The sequence below is a fragment of the Oryctolagus cuniculus genome, chromosome 14, assembly GCF_964237555.1.
Source record: "Oryctolagus cuniculus chromosome 14, mOryCun1.1, whole genome shotgun sequence".
Taxonomy (NCBI): domain Eukaryota; kingdom Metazoa; phylum Chordata; class Mammalia; order Lagomorpha; family Leporidae; genus Oryctolagus; species Oryctolagus cuniculus.
In genome coordinates, this window is record NC_091445.1 from 95066091 (window position 1) to 95085607 (window position 19517).

A 19517-nucleotide genomic window follows, 5' to 3' on the forward strand; every position below is an offset into this window, starting at 1 on the left:
TAGTTAGCATTTCATGCTTATTTAGTCAACCATTTGCATCAGCAGGTATTTTTTTTTTAATTCTTATCTTTTTTCTCCCATCAAGTAATTTGGTCTTCATCAGTCAGTTGTCTGTTCTATGGTCCAACAGGCATGTGAGAGAGTGTATTGTTGGGATGGAGGTAGACACAGGAAACTCAGAAATGAATAACATAGTTCCTGTCCCAAAGTTGTACACAATCCAGCAGGATCACAGTTGAGTGATGTTATAACCCGAGTGCAGTATAACAGAAGTTTTTTTTCATGGTGATAGAATCCTATACTGAGAGCTCTAGATACTCAGAGGTGGGACAAACCTGGGGGAGGAGTTTGGAAACTGAACTGCTGAGTGAAGTAGAGAGAAGTTTTCTAACAACCAAGGACTAAGCACTAAGACAGATGAGGACTGACAAGGCTGAGTGGTGCTGGATGGTGTTCCTGGCCGACAGAGAGATGGAGTGCCTTCACAGAGCGCAGAGCGCATTTGGAGTGCGCTCTCCTCTTTGGTATGGCAATGACGTGCGTCCCGGGGATGCTGAGAGCAGAAGGTAAGGCTTCATCTCCTATCTAAAATGTGGTATCCCAGGAACCGGCAATATGTTGCACACTTATGTTTTTTATGTGAGAATGCTTTAAAAAATAGAACAAAGCAACAGAAGGCAAAGTTGTTAACTGAGAGAAGGAAACCTTACAGACGACGAGAGAGCCGGGGGGTCAAGACAAACGCAGATACGAATTTGAGGGGAAAAGATTCCAAAGCAGTCGTCCGAGGAAAGGAAGCATCAAAACCGGGGGAAAGATTGTCAGAGGACACGGCGGCTCTCGGTCGGCTTCCCCTGCCACCCTCTGCTTTCTCTGACGTGTGGATTGGAGCCCAGCTCGCGTGTCTTAGCGAATCTCTAGACTGGAGTTGGGGGTGACGATGTTCCGAAGTGCGAGGGCTTCCTGGGGGACAGAGTGAACATTCCGCGTCCCGGCTATGACCAGCACGCGCCTCCCTGAGTGCTCAGACCGCGCTGGCTCCACAGGGCGCCAGAACCGCTCCCGGGGACAGAAGTCGGATCTTTGCGGTGGGTGTGGAGTGGGGGGGGGGGGGTTTCTAAGCCAAAAACAAAACAAAACAAAACAAAACAAAAAACACCTTAAACAAACATGCAGCATTTTTGTGTTACTTAATTTATACGGAGTGGTGCAGTTTGGGAAAAATGCCTTTTAGGCTTATGGGGCACAAAACGGTGTCTGATTGTGGGAAAACCTGCCTTGCATAAGATCAAAAACAGAATCTCCACAGACCCAGGATTATGGCAGGGACAGAGAGGACAAGCTCCTGGGGACACGCCAGGCTCTGTGCAGAGGGCACCTCCCATGACCGGTCAGGCACAAGGTCAGTCAATGCTGGGGTGAACTCTCTGACATCTTTGTTCTTTGTAACAAAAAGCAAAATCACAGCTTTTATTCTGGAATCGAGAAGGTATGTGCAGATGTGGGATGAGTGGAAGAAAACAACCCAAAGGGTATAAGTTCTCGGTAACACAAGGATTTCCTGGGAAGGACTCTGGGCTCCTGCTTGGCCAAGCAGCTAGTGTGGAGCCCGACAGAGAGGAGAGAGATCAGCACAGGGAACAGCAGCCTGATGACTGAAAGCCAGGGTTGAACCAAAGTTCTCAGTGTTTGCAGAGAGTGAGAAACAAAGGATGAAGATCAGACATACGGGTTTTCAACGGCATGAGTTAGCACCAGAGGATAAAACATGATTGGCTTCGAATTTCTGATGACAATTTATTTCCAATTCAAAAAAAATTCTCAAACTCTCCATTGTGAGGCTAAAGAAGACGCGTTTCATACATACAAGCGTTTTACAAATTCCTCTCTCCTGTACCCTCCCTTCAGAGCAGAAGAACATGGCAAGGCCCCAGGAAAGGAGTGACGCTGAACGGGACCCTGGGCTGTAGCTGCAGGGAGCAGCGCGACCCTTCCCAGCATGGACAGCCGCCTGGGCAAAACACGGGCTCCGCAGTAGGGAATCTAGGAGGGTGGACTCTACGCAGCGGCCCCCTCTGGCCGTGGTTTCACGTCCCACACCTGTGGTCAACCATCAGCTGACAATGTTAAATGGAAAATTCCAGAAATAAAAAACAGTCCAAGTTTTACATTACTTCTGTTGTAGTATATTATTATAGTATACCTATTACTGGGTTGTTGCTAATCTCGTTCTGTGCCTAGCTAATGAATTAAACATCAACCATAGACATGTATATAAAAGAAAACAACATCAACTTACAGGGTTGGTGCCATCCGTGGTCCAGGCATCCGTAGACAATCTGGGTACTTATCTCCCACGGACAGTGGGAACTGTGGTTGTGAATAACGTGACACAGCTGAGCGTTTTTTTTTTTTTTTTAAGATTTTTTTAATTTATTTGAAAGGCAGAGTGTCAGCAATGGAGAGACAGAGACAGACATTCTACCTGCTGGTTCACTCCCCAATCGTCTGAATCAGTGAGGGTTGGGCTAGGCTGGAGGCCAGAACCTGAAACTCCCTCTAAGTCTCCCATGTGGGTGGCAGGGAGCCAAGTACTGGAGCCCATCATCTGCTACTGCCCAGGCACGTTAGCAGGGAGTCAATCGGAAGCACCGAGTGGCTGGGACTAGGACCAGGCATTCTGGCATGGGAAGGGGGCAATGGAAACAGCACCTTCCCACTCTGCACTGCCGCCTCCCCCGACCCTGGAGCTTGTGAGAAGAGAGGGTTTGTTGAACCCGTGCAGAAGCAGCAGGCAGCCCTGCCCTGTGCTCGCTCGGGGCAGGAGGTTTGTGCCTTGGAGAGACAGCAGCTTTTACTTGAAACAAGGGAGGTAGAGGAAGAATACCGTGCGGAGGTGGGCATGTAGAGACCTGTCTGTAACCAAGGTTTAGCCTGGCAATGACAGTTCTGTGAGAGGATGGGTTGGGGTTGGAGGCCTTTAATGTGTAACGTGCTTGCCTTCCAATTAAGCATGGCACGGACTGAAGAACAAAAGGTTCAGCCCAGGGACATCAAAGGGCCAGATTTCTTCCCAATCGGGCTTGGGGGAAATACGGCTTGGGGGCTCGCCAGCAGTGACAGACCTGCGCTCCACGCTCCACTGGTGGCCGCAGAGAACCATGCCCCCCCCCTTCCTGTGCCTGAGGGCCAGGGCCTTCCCCCTTTCCAATTCACCATATGGAGGAGAGAAATCATGTCTCCTGTCCCTTTCAAACTTCAGGCCTGAAGAAAAGCAGAGTGTGTAGCACACGCTGAGCATTGCTTCCTCAAGGAGAAACAAAGTAGCTGAACGGGGGAACCCAGTTCTTCCTTCCAGGGAGATCACACACTCCCCAGAGCAGAACCAGAGAGCAGTGAAAAGCACCACATGTGCCACCCTACGTGCGGTCACTGCATATGGAAACGTGGACCAAGAGAAGCAAGGTTCCCCATCAGCAGCCTCCTGGGCCGAACCACCGAGTTTCCAGCCAGGCAGAGGTGTTGTGCGTGCCAACCTTACCACCACCCTCAAACCAAACGCTGTTCTTTGAAAGAGGCTTCCAATGTCGCACTGTGGTTTTGTTCCTGAAGGTACTGATATTTCACTCCCCTTCCTGCTTCTTAATCTAAGATTTAAGGATTTTGTCAATGCAGTGCTTCAGAGATTCTTCAAAGAGACTAAATGGCAATAATATAATGCTAACCATGTGTGCCTATAACCCCCTCCATTATAAAAGAGGAATTGGAGTAGGAAAAAAGACCAGATCCCTGCAGGCTGATGTCCAGTGGTGCAGGGGCCAGTGTGGACGAGCATACTCGCTGACTGCTTGCTTACTTACTGGGACAACCCGTGGCTGGGGGGCTTCTCCGTGATGTGCAGACCCAGGGCTGTGTTAGCAGCAGCAGGTCGGGCTGTCTTACCCTTGGCCAGGGCGGTTCTATCAGACAATGCCCCCTCTTTCCTAGCCCAGTATCAAATTAAATAGACTTCGGTGTTCAAACCACTCGGCAGGTGACACAAATACCAGAGAACCGACGTGGCCCCTGCCAAATTAGAAAAGGAGCCGCTCTCTGGTATACAGGGCGTTAGAGCTCAGGCGCATTGCTGCAACACAGATACGGCCTCGGGGCTAGCTGAAGAGCGGGCAGCGGGCAAAGGAAAGCAGGCTTCCCCTTCTCTGTGCCAGAGCGTGTGATCCATCAGTGACAGTCTCCCCTCCCCTCCAGGGTCAGTACTGCCTCTGTGCGATGCCCGTACTTGAGAGAGGCATCTACACTGACCTCTGAGACACTGCTGACTCCCCGTGTAGTCGACAAATTTGTAGTGGTGGCAAATGTCAACAGGTCCCCGTCGAAATAGATCTGTTAAAGCATACACGATCCAAAAAATACACGATCCAAAACTCTGAATTTCCACTTCCCTCTGGTCGCATTTTCCCCCGTGCTCTCCCACAGTGGGCTGTCTAGTGACAGCTCCCACGCTCTCAGGGAGGCCAGCATTTTCCAGGCCACGGCTTCGGTCTGCGGTGGAGGGGCTCACCAGCTGCCTCCCCCGACTGATTTCAGCCGCCGGTAACTCCAAGCAGGTTCCTGAACCTCAGCAGCTGATGATTTTGAAGTTGGGCCAGCGGCAGTCGGTCTGCTGCATCAGCACGGCTGGTCTCCACTCCACGGTTACTTTTAGCCTAGGAGTGGCCGGTCACTTCAGCAAACGTTATCAAACACAGTGGCATTATCAAAGTTAGTCTAGCTTTGGGATTAGCATCTACTATGGGTGCATTTTAAGGGAAAGAAGCCATCCTAGTTGATCGGGGTGGGCCTGATTCCATCAGGTGAACAGGCTGTAAGAGCGGAGCTGAAGTTTCCCAGGAGAAATTCCACCTGCAGATTCCGCGCCGTGCCTTGGAGTGCCAGCCTGCTCTGGCTGGGGCCGGCCCTGGGTTTTGCTAGTGCGCAGCCAGCCCACAAATCTCATAAAGCAATTCCCCACAGCAGCTGCCTCAATATGTGTCTCCTCCCAGCTGTGTTGCTCCTGCTTGACTGGTGGGGCTCTGCTGACGCCCAGTGTCTCTTTAGAGTCCAAAGCCAGGATCATGCATGTGTCCTTTCTAATCTGGCCCATGCTGGGCTGTGTGTGTATGTGTGAGTGAGAGAGAGAGAGAGAGAGATTATGCAGCTGTGAGCACTTGAGGGTTGCTCAGGTCTCCCAGTAACTCAGGTTACTGCCAAGTTAGCCCCTCCATGGGCGCCACTTGGTCTCAAGGCAGATTGGAATTTGGAGCAGCTGAAGGAGCCACAGCCTGCACTGGCCTACCACCAGTGGTTTACCATGGAAAGTGGCAGTTGCTTGGTAGCACACATCCTTGCGTGCTGACACCTGCCATGGTCCTGCCCTGCAGATCTAAATGATCAGAGCCCACGCTTGGCCTGTGAAGAACAAGACTCCAAGCTTGGGGGCACTCTGTCCGCACTCACGTGCTTGGAGTCTCCCTCCTTACGCACTTTTTGAATTCTTATGGGTGTCACCTCCACTTACCATTTGCTGTCAGCTCCTAACCCAGAGACTCACCCAGAGCTAGGTGTCTCCCCTCACCACCGTCTTCATCTCAGAACACAGTGAGTCTTCTTGTGTGTGTTGTAACCACTTACTCCAAGGAGCAGGCTAGACACAAGGTCTCTAGGGAGTTTTTCAGCCAGGAATGAGTGTCTCAGAAACATCCACCCTAAATGTTTACTTAAGACCTATTTAAATCATACTTTGGGTGTCCGCCTTTTATACAAAGTTTTTAATGGCAGATTCTGATGATTCTTTCAACTTCATACTGTAACTTAGAAGTGACAGAGCTTGGCATCAAATCCCACCTCTGTCTCTTAATCAGCTCACATCCTTAGCTGGTGTCTTTTTTTTTTAAAGATTTATTTATTTATTTGAAAGGCAGAGTTACAGAGAGGCAAAGAGAGAGAGAGAGAGAGAGAGAGAGAGAGAAGCCTTCCATCCACTGATTCACTCCCCAAATGGCTGTAATGACTGGAGCTAGGCCAATCTGATGCCAGGAGCCAGGAGCTTCTTTTGGGTCTCCCATGGGTACAAGAGCCCAAGCACTTGGGCCATCTTCTACTGCTTTCCCAGTCCATAGCAGAGAGCTGGATCAGAAGTGGAGCAGCTGGGACTTGAACCAGAGCCCATATGCGATGCCAGGATTGCAGATGGAGGCTTTACCCACTATGCCACAGTGCCGGCCCCATTAGCAGGTGTCTTAAATCCTCTAAATACCACCTCCATACAGAAGGGCTTGTAAGGAAAAGGATAACACTTACTACATACTGAGCAGGCAGACCCTGCCCTGTGCTGACCTGTTGCAAGCCATTCTATGGCTTTGTGTTTGTCAGGTGGTATCGACCTTACAATAGTTTCCTGAGGATGCCACACAACAAGTGACGACTGTTGGCCTCCACGTCTGATGTAGTGGGATTGTTTTGTGAATTATGTCTACTCAGAAACCTGTAACTACGGACAGTAGCCAAGGATGGATTGTGAAGAACAATGGGCTGTCTCCAACATGTGTGTGCAAAGATCCATACACGTTTCAGGAGGACTGCTGGGAAGACTCAAGTTTGCATAGCATGTGAATTTGTGTCCTGATAGTCCTTCAACATTCCCCTGGACCAAACACATACTTGGCGATTCCTCTTTGATAAGGGAGAGCTGTTATCTGGTCCCGTCAGGGAATGCAACGTGGCACCAGAACTTTGAGCTAGGGAGTGGCCACTGTTCCTTGCCTTTGGATCTCTAGTATCTAGCACACAGCCAGGAGACAAAGTGTATGTGTGTGTGTGTGTGTGTTTAAGCTACAAGAAAGCACAATATAGCCTTTGAGTGGAGCCCAGCAAGAGCACATGCAGAAACTAACGTGTGTTCTCCAGAACAGCCACCGTCCACACAATAGGAAACCGTGACACCATTGTATGAGCTGCTGCCCGGTGACAGCAGGAACGTGGGGTTTTACACTGCTGGCTGCTGTCAGGTTGTTTTTGTTTGTTTGCTTGTTTTCATTTTATTTGAAAGGCAGAGAGAGAGAGAGAGAGAGAGAGAGAGAGGATCTTCTATGTGCTGATTCACTCCTCAAATGCTTTCAGCAGCGAAGGCTGGGCCAGGCCAAAGCCAAAAGCCTGGAACTCCATCCAGGTCTCCCATATGGGTGACAGGGACTCAAGCACGTGCCTCCCACCACTGCCTCCCAGGGTGTGCGTTAACAAGGAGCTGGGTCAGACGTTTGAGAAGCCAGAGCTCAAAAGTGGCACTCAGATACCAGATCCTGGCATCCCAAGCAGCTACTTAACCATTGCCCAAATGCCTGGCCCTGCTGTTGGCTTTGTATTTTAGTGAAAGGCAGAAATGAACAGTGGGCATTTTCTTTTATTTTAAAGGCAGAGTGACAGAGAGGGAGAGGGAAAGAGCGAGATATATTTTCTGTCTCCTGGTTCACTTCCCAAATGCCCACAAGAAGCAGGTCTGGGCCAGGCCAAAGCCAGGAGCCCCAGACGCCAGCCTGGTCTCCCATGTGGGTGGCAGGACCCCAGCTACTTAAGCCAAGCAAGCCCTGGGATGCCAGCGTCCCAAGCGGCGCTGCTTGTGGTCCCTGCAGGAGGCCGCTCTGAGGGGACTGCACAACTCCTGCTAAGTAGCCTGAACCTCCCACAGCACACTGGAGTGAAAGGTTGTACGTTTTGTTTTGAGGAGACAAGCACCCGAAAAACCCACCGATCCAGTGGCGTGCCGGTCTCACTTTTATAAAATGGCGATGATTCTCTTTATCCCTTCAGAATTCCCGACTACAGAGTGCGCCTGTCCTGCAGCTCCCTTTAGTAAGTACAAGCACATCACCTGCAGAAGGCGTTGCTGCAAGCTGTTTCTTGTTAAGCAAACTTTTGTTTCCATAGAAAAAAGCGTCCAGCAGGGCCCTGGATCCACTGTCAAGTGCTGGCTGGCAGGTCTGGGGCGGCACAGCTGTGTGGCTGACAGGCTTGGTTGCCAAGCCCCTGTTCCCCCGGCTTTGGCTACAAATATTCTCACCACCTTGCTCCGTACATCTAATGAGTCTAGGACCATGTGTTCCTAAAACACTCAAGAATTCCCTTCCTTAAGCAGAAGGTAGCCAGCAGTCGGTGTTTGTGTGATGGCAACACGTTCTCTACGGGTTCCTGGGGCTGGCTCCAGCATCTTCATCGGCACGGGCCTGGGAATGCATGGGGACAGTCAGATGGGCACACAGACCCCTGGGGAACATTCTTCTTCCCTGGCCTCAGGTGAGGATTACTGCACCCCGTTATATAACAGGCTTTGAAGGAGACCCTGGTTGTGCGCAGACGCTATGGTCCCAGATCTCAGAGGAGCGCTCGTTGTCCGAGTGCGTTTCCACCTAAGCGCCCCGGGGTCCTGGTCCTCCTGCGTGTGAGCAGGGGCTTCCCGGAGCCAGCCCCGGGTTCTCGCGCTGCGTGTGCCGCTTGCTCGCTGGGGTCTCACAGGGATGTTGCCCCCTCGCTGCAAGCTGAGGCCGTCCTAGGAGACGATACAGGCCGTGTGCTGCGGCCATGAGGGCCACAGGCTGGGGAACGAAAGCTCACAGATCAGGAAGGGCCGTTCTCCCTGCACACACGGTCGTCAGCCCGGGCTCTGCCCGTTCCGCTGCTGAGAAGGCTGCCTGCCTTCTGACGCCTCCCCACTTCTCCATCCCTGCAAGAAATCAGAACCAGATCCGGATATGCAGCTGTTTGCCCTTTAATCAAGTTCACTTTCAACTGGAGGGACGTCTTGACAGTTTGAAAGCTGACTTCCAAACCTGAGCGTCGTCTCGGAGTGCCCGGGAAGTAAGGAGTTGTGGCGGTTCGGGAGGGCGCGATGATTTATGACTGCAGAGCTGTTCAAAGGGCTCAGACCCTCAGCTCCCTTTTCAAGTTCGTCCTCCCGACACCGCGGGCTACCCAGACACAGCGATCGCTTTCTAATCGCTAGCAAGATTCCTCTTGTTGAACTTGAGTCAGCTTTGATTTTCAGTCCCTGAAGTTCGTTCTGGGGTCCTACAGCAGAGAGGGAGGTTGGGAGACACAGTGCCGAGGCCTCGCGCTTATCAGTCGCTCCCGGGGGTTCTGGTTCCTGTTAAGTACAGAGGAGCGGTGCGGGGAAAAGGATTCCCTGTGGGACGCTCTGCAGTTAACACACGGGCAGCCCTCCGTCCACTGTGGCAAATGGCCTGGGGCAGACTCAGCCGTCCTGCACCATGGAGGCAAAGCAAGACCAGGTGAGAACTGACACATAGCCGGGGACGGAGCTCCGGAGCTGGGCTCTTCACAGCTCACGAAGCGTCTCGGCGGGTGGTGTCAGTGCTGATGAGAGACTGAGCCGGCCGCTGCACGGGTGTGGGCAGACTGTGCGTGCATTTGTCAGGGAACCTGGACCCTGCAGGGCACTCACTGCCCACTGGCACGAAGGCAGGATAGGGCTGTGTGGCCAACTCCCTCTGCAGTAGAATCTATCAAGTGATGAGACTGTGTGCGTTCCCTTACTGGGTCCCCAACATCCCCCTAATATGGGGACTGAAAACCACCCAGAACCATTTCTCCTTAACTCGTCATCTCCACCTCCCTTAGTCTCTGCCCCTCACAGGCACGCAGCACGCACAGGGAGCAGAGTCAGGTTCTCCTGTTGCCTCCTGCCTGATGCGCACCGTGCAGAGTCTGCTGGTCTGCGCATTCTGACGCATCTGCTGCTGCTGAGTCTGGCGCACACCCTGCGTGCACTTCCCGTTCCCATTTCCCTGCTTTCCGAGCGTGCAGACAGCCTGCCTGTCAGCATGCTTCCCCACCGACACCTCCAGGCAGCCTTCCTACTTGGCTCTTGAGAAAGGGGTGCAGAGCGAGACTCCGCCATCCCCACAAGCTCTGAGCATCTTGGAGCCCTGTGCTGACTCAAATGCGAAAGTAGTGCATGGAACAAATAAGTGCTCCAACGACGGGAGCTCTCCATCTGCGTGAATTCAGGGCTTACTCTGCTTGGAATGAACAGAGGAACTCCAGACGACAGGCGCATGGTGGGGCATCCAGTCTGGCCGTTCTTGGGAGAGGCTGGGTTGCTATAAGGAATCAGGTAAGTCATGGAGAACCACGAGAACCAGGCACATTTGCACCAGCATCCGTGGCGTTGTGACCCAGAGGTGAGGCCAGGTTTGTCCTGACTTCGTTACGGCCGTGTCTGGGACCTATTAGAGAGTCCTGGCTGCCAAACGTCGGTGACCCACCCAGACACGGGCATTTTGATAAGCTCGGAAGGCACTTTCTTCTGGGTGTGATACCACAGGGGAGCAGCCTCTGATAGTGAACGCTTCTTGTGCAGTAACTACACGAGGTTAGGCTACTTCCACGCAGTTACTGAGCTAGCGGACCTCCTTCCCGTGTGTTTACACCAGAGCATCACACCTCCCGTGGGGTCACGACGCCAGAGTGACATGCTACCTACATACATAAGCTGCTTAGAAGCTGTTGGGCTATGAGTTTCCGCCAGCGTTCGCTCTGACACTCATTTCGGTCACTGTCCATCTATTCCTTCCCATGCAGTAAGGTAATTGTGCCACACTTCCTTCATGCCGCCTGTGGTGAGCAGCCTTAAATGTTGTAAAGACTAGCCCCTGGGAGTGAGAACTGGAACTATCCTTGGCACACCAACGTTGACCATGTAATGGGGTTGAGTCCTGGCCTCACAGGCACCCTCCCCCACCGCAGTAACTAGTACATGGACAGGAAGGATATTTTTAAAGGAAAAATTGCTAGATGTGAACTTTCCAAGTTTGGAAGACAAGACTCTAGGAAAAGCGTGGCTGTGGCTTGAACTGAGAAGATAAGAGTAGAGAGTATCCTACACCCTTTGTAAAACAACCACTAATGGTTACAGATAACCTCGGCATGTGGTCACGTGCACAAGCCCATATCACAGCATCTGCTAACTGACAGTCAGCAACAACAACCAATCAGAGAACGGAACGCCTCCCAACAGGGCACGTTGGTGACGTGAGCCCCAGGGTGTCCACTGTGGGGCTTTCTGACCCCAGCAGCAGCACGGGCTCTGTTGTCACAGGAAAGTCACCTGCAGTCACCTGTCCCCTCACCTTCTGCTCTACTTCCTCTGTGACTTTTGTCGCAGGCTCTCTCTAGTGCGGACGTGTGGAGTTTGACTGACGTCTGGGATGAGCTGCGAAGGCGAGAGTTTATTTTAACAGAGATGGGACTGAGAAGAGGGTAGTCCCTTGCTTCACTTCCTAGTGTCAAAACCATTTGCTGTCTGTTGATACTTGCCTTTGTTCCCTGCGTTGGGGAATTGGAGGCTGTGATAAACAGACAGTACAACTTGTTTCAGGAAGTGAGTGGCTGCGCCTTTGATGGATGCCCCTGGCTCGCTCAGGGCTGCCATACAGTAATTGCTGCCACCAGGCACAGCGCAAACCCACCTGCCTTCAGCCCTCCTTTGGACAATGTGCCCGCCTCAGAATCCTCCCGCTAACCCCGCAGCTGATTTTAATAACTCCCTCGCCATGTCCCCAGGCTAGGCATCTTGGCACTAAACCCTCCATCTTGCACGACCCAGTTGCTCAGGAAACACTTTGCTGCCTCTGATGGGATGTTCTCTGATGCACGCCTCCTTGTCCACTGGCTGGAAGACCTAATCACACCAGGTGCGTGGAGCCCTCTCCCTGTTCATCTTCCGTTCTCCAGAACAAAAATCTCAGTGCGTTTAGGGTAAAATGGCCCGGACAATTCTCTGCAGGTCAATTTGCTTCTCAAATCTTGAATGACAAATTTGCCTCAATTTGGAATTGAGTCATCTAGCCCTCTCTCTGTCGTTTGGAACAAGACATTCTGTAGGCAAGAAGGGCGTTTTTCTCCATTTAGCTCTCGGGTGGAAACTGCATGCCCCGGTTGCTGAGTGAATGCGTAGGGCCCGATGCTTCAACCGGTCTGAACACTGCCCTACAGGTCAGACAAGCCAAGTGCCTCTGAATGAAGCATTGATGAATGATTGGCTATTTCCTGTGACAACAGACAGGCTTGTGCTGGGGCACTGGGAACGTCACTTAAAACTCTCAATCACTTTTCAGTCTCCTTTGTGGTAATAGGAAATGTAGAAGGTTTATAATTTCTAATCTTATAAATTCTGATACAGAATCGGCAGTAGTTTCAGCCTGTCTCGCAGGAGGTGGGGAATTGTATTATGGGGATAAGCAGGAAAAAAATAATAATTTCAGTGACTCTCTGATCCATCCCATGATCCCACGAGGGTCCTCATTTGTCCTAGCAGAGTGGTTATGTTTGAATTTCTTAAACCCAACAGACGCACAGAAACTATGGTTTGGCTGCTCACTTGCAAGAGCCACATCTAGGGTTAAGCAGAAGTCCTAGCTCCTTTCATCAGCTTAGGGATGCGTAATTGGGAGGCAGGTGTTTGGTGTAGGGGTTAAAACACCTGTGTCCCACGTTGAGGGTACCCGGGTTCAATGCCTGCCTCTGGCTCTGGACGCGAGCTTCCTGCTAAGGCGCACCCTGGGAGGCAGCAGTGATGGCTTAGGTAACTGGGTTCCCACCACCCACATGGGAGGCCTGGCTGAGATCCCGGCTCCCAGCCTCGGGCCCGATCAGGGGACCAGTGTGGATACTTGGGGAGTAAACCAGCAGATAGGATCTAACTGTATCCGCATGGCTGTCTCTCTTCCTGTCAAACAAATAAATAAAAGTTTATTTTCCCTAAAAGAAGAATGTATAAATCTAAAATATTGGTGTATGTTCAAGGTGATGTAACAGGTATTTGTACACTATGATATACACACACATGCCATATGCTCTGATTAATAACTTTATAACTGATGGAACTGTCCCCAAATTCGTTCTGAAGCAGAGGGGCTTCTGAGTCCACAGTGAGCCCCGGCGTGGGTCGGGCAGCACGGCAGCTCATACCTCTCAGGGACCTTCACACGGCACCTGTGCAACCTATGCCCGTCCCTTCCTCCTGGTTCATGATTTTACATCGTTAGCAATTTGCATGACATATTTTTATTCTCTCTGAAAGGCACACAAACAGAAAGAGAGAGACAACAGAGGGCTCTCCCATCCGCTGGCCTACTCTCCAGATGCCCACAGCAGCCAGGGTGGGGCCAGGCCGCAGCTGGGAGTCTGGAGCTCCATCCACGCTGGCCTACTCTCCAGATGCCCACAGCAGCCAGGTGGGGCCAGGCCGCAGCTGGGAGCCTGGAGCTCCATCCAGAGAACGACTGCTTGCTGCCTCCCAGGAATCACGTTAGCAGGAAGCTGGACGCAGGAGGAGAGCTGAGACGTGGATGCAGCCCTCAGACATGGGACGCGGGTGTCTCAGGCAATGTTTTGACCCCTGTGCCAAGTGCTCATCCCAGCTTGAACTTTCAGCTTAAAACCCAGGAAGATATTATGAGGATGAAGAACTCTTAGAGAGGTCCCAAAATGTGGGGGTTACCCAAGATGCGGCAGTTAGCTAAGACATGTGCTAAGTCAAAAGGTGATGGTTACTTGAACCATAAATCTTCTCTCCTTGGGGTGGTCCTTAAAAAGGGAACCTCTACTACATACTGCTAGGTTTGTTCTTTTTTTTTTTTTTTTTTGACAGGCAGAGTGGACAGTGAGAGAGAGAGAGACAGAGAGAATGGTCTTCCTTTTGCTGTTGGTTCACCCTCCAATGGCCACCACGGCCGCTGATCCGATGGCAGGAGCCAGGTGCTTATCCTGGTCTCCCATGGGGTGCAGGGCCCAGGCACTTGGGCCATCCTCCACTGCACTCCCTGGCCACAGCAGAGAGCTGGCCTGGAAGAGGGGCAACCGGGACAGAATCCGGCACCCCGACCGAGACTAGAACCCAGTGTGCTGGTGCCGCAGGTGGAGGATTAGCCTAGTGATCCGCGGCACCAGCTTAGGTTTGCTCTTAATAAGCTTAGCTAGAGTTGATTAAGATACATTGCTTTCATTTTTAGCACTGCCTCAAACACTTTGGGTGCATTTTTCTCCAAATAATTAAATGAACCTTGACATACCTTTTCATCTAAAGCTTCGCACAACAGCCTTGTTCAAGTTCAATGGACAGTTTTCTCCATCTCCTTGCTGTGATAACATCCTGGGTCCCTCCCCTCTTTCCCTGTTCTCCAGCCTTGACTGTCCCACGCCCAGGACGAGGCCCTTTTCTCTCAATCCCCTTTCCCTGGGCAGTTTGTGTTGGGGTCCCCAGGGCCCCATGGGCATGGATTCAGTCATTGTAAAAGACTAACCAAGAAGATAACCCCTTGTCTGATGGTGCCGAACAAATCCATACTGAAGAGCAGGCTTCCAGTTGGGCCACAAAGAACTCTTTTCCTCAAGTCTCCAAGGCTTTGGGACATGCCATCTTTCTATTTATTTATTATCTATCTATCTATCTATCTATCTATCTATTATCTATCTATCTATCTATCTATTTATCTATCTTTCTATCTATCTATAGCACTTAATCCAGGCACTTTTTATGTTGTTCTTGCCATAGCCCTTAAAATGCTAAAAATGTTTTCAAAGAGCTTATTCCTTTTATTAGAGAATGGAATTTAGAGAACAAGATCTGAGTGCTGCGTGTGCTTGTTGCTATTGGGTTTTCAATGCTTCTAAGGCATCTTGGTCTGCGCCGTGCCATCCATACACGCATGTCTGGAATTGTTTTTGCCTCTCCTCATCTATGCATGTGACAGCGTGTGTGTATTGGCTTAAACATGAGTTCCTACACATCTCCGTCTCCAGGTCAGCACCTGGAGTGACTTAGTCAAACACACCAGTTCATCTTGGACTTCTCTCACATGGATTCCACACCAAGAGATCCTCACACCTGGTTGTGGTTCTGGAATGAGGACATTGGAAAACGTTGCCATTACTTGAGAGTGTGCTCGACCTTGGACAACACAGTTTGGATGCTACATGCATCCCTATAGGTCAGGGTACCGTTCTGTGACCACTGCTCTCATTTGTCTGATAGCTGTTTGATAACCAGCTCTCTGTTGACAGTCCCCAAACTTCGTCAGGTGTTTCCTGGCTTGTCTGTCCTCCAGGACCCTGTCTTCAGGACATGCAAGAAATGCATGCGACTCTATGCAGGTCGGCACTGTTTGGGAATGAGTGCACTGAGCAGGGTCTCTGAGATTGCTTGTAAAATCTCCTAGCAGTTTTGTGGATGTTTAGTGCTAGACCATCGCTTGAGAGTTTGTTCCTGGCTCAGTTCGTAAATTATTATTTTGAGGGGAAAAAGTGTGTATGTTACAGTGTTGTTGAGGTGAGAGCCAGAGTGACATCGAGAGGCGGAGGGAGGCTGCGCTGTTGGCTCCAGGACTGTTTAGCAAAGAAGGAATGAGAATGAGAGGTGGGTGTGTAGATCTAACCTCAATGGGCCTTCCAGACCCACTGCTGCTTGACCCCAGCAAAGCATTGACTTTCTCAGGGCTTCTGCTTCCTCACCTCTGAAAGGAGGGGTTGGGCTGCATAGACCCCCAGGAACCTGGGACCTCCTGACTCAGGAGGGACGGAACCCAGCCTGTGTGAGGTTCTTGGCTGAGCTCACTCAGCTCTGCTTTGACAGGGGCTATGGCACTTTGCCCTTTTTTTTTTTTTTTTTTTGAAGATTTATTCATTTGCTTGGATGTCAGAGTTACACTGAGAGAGAAGGAGAGGTAGAGAGAGAGAGAGAGGTCTTCTATCTGCTGGTTCACTCCCCAATTGGCCGCAATGGCAGGAGCTGCACCGATCTGAAGCCAGGAGCCAGGAGGTTCTTCCGGGTCTCCCATGTGGGTGCAGGGGCCCAAGGAGCTCGGCCATCTTCCACTGCTTTCCCAGGCCATAGAAGAGAGCTGGATCGGAAGTGGAGCAGCAGGGTCTCGAACCAGCACCCATATGGGGTGCCGGCACTGCAGGCTGTGGCCCAACCCACTATGCCACAGCACTGGCCCCTGCACTTGGTTTCATGGGAAAGGTGCTAAAAAATAATGACATTCACTTACTTTCTTCCCATGTTGAGAAAAAAAAAGAAGATGGGCACTATGCGAGTGTCTGCCAGTTTCCCCATTAACTCCAGAAGTGGCCAGAACCCAGCTGCGGGCCTCCCGCCGCGCCTCCTCAGGGCAGCAAATGGTTACCAGGTGCCGTCCTGGCCCACTCCTCAGGAACGCGACTTCCGGTGTCTGCTGGTTCTCTAGGCATGCGGCATTCTTGCCCAATTGCTCCAGAACATCTGACTCTGCCCCCTCCCCCCGCCCCTCCTCCCTGGTATAAAGGATTGAGTTGTGTTTTATCCTCTAATCCTTTCAAAATACGGTGTACCTTTCTAAATGCCGGCAGCCCTGACAAGGCTGGGGAGATGAGAAAGCGGGAAGCCACATCAGAGGGCTGTGCTGGATCTGTTGTGACAACAGGGAAGGAATGCTAGGACTTGCTTCATTTATGGCTGAAAGAACCTTTGTTGTGTTTCAGAGGGGAGGAGGTGAGGGCGGGGGCCAGGGAGGGCTTAGCAGGTCCCCTCTGCCTGTCAATCACATTAGCATGGAGGAAAAAATAGAAGATTAAGAAGTGGGGGCCAAATCTGAGGAGAAAGGCGTAAATAAAAGAAACATTTGCATAGTTCTCAACATCAGAACTGCTCTGTTTCATACACTGGGATGATTATAGCTGGAAAATTTGACTAATTTGTGCCCGGAGGAATGTAGCTGAAGTTACCAAAACTGGCATTCCTGCTTCCATCTTGGCCCAAGACTTTTTTTTTTAAATGCTGAATGTACTTTAAAGAAAAGATATATTCAGGGATTTTTTTTCTGGCTTGCTTAGTAAGGTGCTCATTTGCATCAGGTTGTCAGGAGTTGTGACATTTAATGTTATTAATGTCACTTCCATTATTCCACTGAATCTCAGCTGCCTTCACCTACAAAGTGTAAATGTTTCTGACTACATGACCATAACTAGAGACCCCAAGGAAGGAGAAGAGAGAAACACGGGCCTCCGTGCTGTGGAGAGGCCACGCTGCCCAAGCTGGTGTCATTCACCGCCAGGGGTTTGGAAATAGACTCGCTAAAATGACAGAAGTGCCATGCTCGCGCACACACACACACACACATGCACACAAGCTATTTTTATCCTAGTGCAGTTTAAAAACACACTTGGAGCCAACCCTTGTAGAGAGAACTGTGCCTGTATTAAAAAAAAGGTTTACTTGAATGAATAAGTAGCTGGACATAAGAGAACGAGAAATCTGAAGATAAGAAAGATATATCTTGGAGACAGATGGATTCCTAATTTTCTAGAGTTTAATGGTTTGAAATATTTGAATTCTGAAATAGCTTTTACATGTGCCTTATTAGAGAGATGTATTAACTGATATATAAAGTAATTTTGTAATATCATCAATACTCTAAAATAATGATTTCTGTTATTTTAACTATTGAGTTGTAAATATTAGCTCTTAATATAATTATATTTGGTACTTGAACGAAATTTATGTTTTGGTAAGCCTAAGATTTGGCTAGCACTGAATCCTTTAAAACTGTATTCATTTGGGCCTAGAATTCAATTCTGAACTGAAAAGTATATGTAAGTTTTAATTTATTAATGAAAACTTTTAAAAATCCAGAAAAAAATCAGAAGATAACAGAATCACTTCAACAATGAGTTGTTACATTTCTTCTGTTTACCTTTTTGATTTTTCTGTCTTTATCTCCAAGTTTGTCATTGGATGCCATTTCACACCAGATGAAATGAACAATGGTTCTGTACTATCAGTTTATCCCAGATCATTCACACATCTTTATTTTTCCCACGTTTTACAGCTTGCTCTACCAAATAGATTCATGGCTGGGCATTGCATTGCTGTATCTTCTTTGTGTATTCCAATTAAAAATAGCCCCCTTCTCCTCAAAGCCTTTTTTAGTTTCTTTTGCATTAACTTTTTAAAGAGACCAAGACAATTAATTTTTTTAGTGCTACACTGACATCTTGGATTTGCTGTGTGCCCAAGATCCAGTCTGCATTCACAGTCAGTGTTTTCAGGACTAACAGTTCCTAGGTAACCTTATGGACTTACTTGGCATCAGCACAGCAGGAGGTGCCTCCTGTCCAGTGACCGTGTTAATAGGCATGCGACATTTGATCGCTTGGGTGAGGTGGTGACAAAGTTCCTCCTAAAATCTTTAGCATCCATTGGTGAAGCCATTGCAGAGTCACCAGGCACCAGAAACGCTTCATCCTGACCTCCTGTGTGGGTGGCAGAGACCCAACCACCTGTTGTCTCTCACAGTGCTCATGGTGAGAAGCTGAAATCAGGAACGGAGCCAGGACCAGGCCCCTGGAGCCCCAAAGTCGGGCGTGAGCATCCCAAGCAGCGAATTAACCTCTCTGCCAAGGCTTGCCTCTGCAAATCATTTTCATTAAATCATCGCTTCTAAATGTAGCCATTGATATTCCATCAGGGGCAGTTTGAACTCACCAACAGGGCTGGCTACACTTCTTCCTATGCTTGTTGAGGAAGGACTCAGCCCTTTCTATTGACAGAGAATGAGGTTGTAACAGTCGCCTACAGTGACAGACATGTGTGTGTATGTTTTCTGTCTGTGCTCTGTGAGGAACTCACGGGTTTTTCACATGTTCTCCACGACACGTTCAGCTACAGCTATGATTTTTGGCTGACAACCAAGCTTCCCCAAGTTAGCCAGTCTGAGCTGCTGGCTGTTCTCTGTCTGACTCGGAGCCTCTTGGATGTCCCCTGTAGTGTGGATGCAACCAGCCTGGGTCTCAGGAATGCCCGCTTCTCCCAGCAAAAGCAGACAGACTGGGCCTCAGGCACCATAGAGGCGCTATGAGGGCACCGTTGCTTCCAGGCTCCTCCGTGGAATGAGGAGGGAAAGCACCCATTTCAAACGTAAATCATGCAATGACATTTCCAAAGACATTAAACATTAGGGACTACTTGTCTTAGCTCTTTGATCTTCTATTTTTATCTATTTTTTCTTAGACAGAAAATCTCAATTCGTACATCATTAGCATGTATGCTTGACTACAGAAAATAGTGTCAAATTAAAATACCATTATCACCATTAAAAGTAGAATCACTGAATGAAGTTTGATTTACTTGCAATTCCTTTGTTCCTTGAAAAATATTGCATCGAAGATGTACTATCAGAATTACATGTTACAAGTGGGTGGATTTACCTCTGATTTGTGTGGCATGTTGACATCTTATATACAATTAAGTTAATTTGTTCACTGAATTTAATGACTCACATTTGCTTTATAAAATTTAATTGTATCTGTTAGTATGTGAAACAGCCACACTCTTCAAATGTCAAAGACATGCTCCACATGCCTCAGGTCTGTCCCTCTTCACACAGCTCTCGCTATAGACAGCCGCTTCCATTTGTACTGGTTTGACTTCC

At 49.7% G+C, this 19517-nt stretch overlaps 1 protein-coding gene across 1 annotated transcript in view; it reads right to left on the minus strand.

Moving 5' to 3' along the window:
• Nucleotides 1-1782: 1782 nt before the first annotated feature.
• LOC108175803 (proline-rich protein 14) overlaps nt 1783-19517 on the minus strand; it is a 41396-nt gene continuing 23661 nt past the window's right edge. The window contains exon 3 of the mRNA XM_051837045.2: nt 1783-11263. Coding sequence (XP_051693005.2) covers nt 11189-11263 — 75 coding nt within the window. The 3' untranslated portion in view covers nt 1783-11188. The remainder of the gene's footprint in view (nt 11264-19517) is intronic.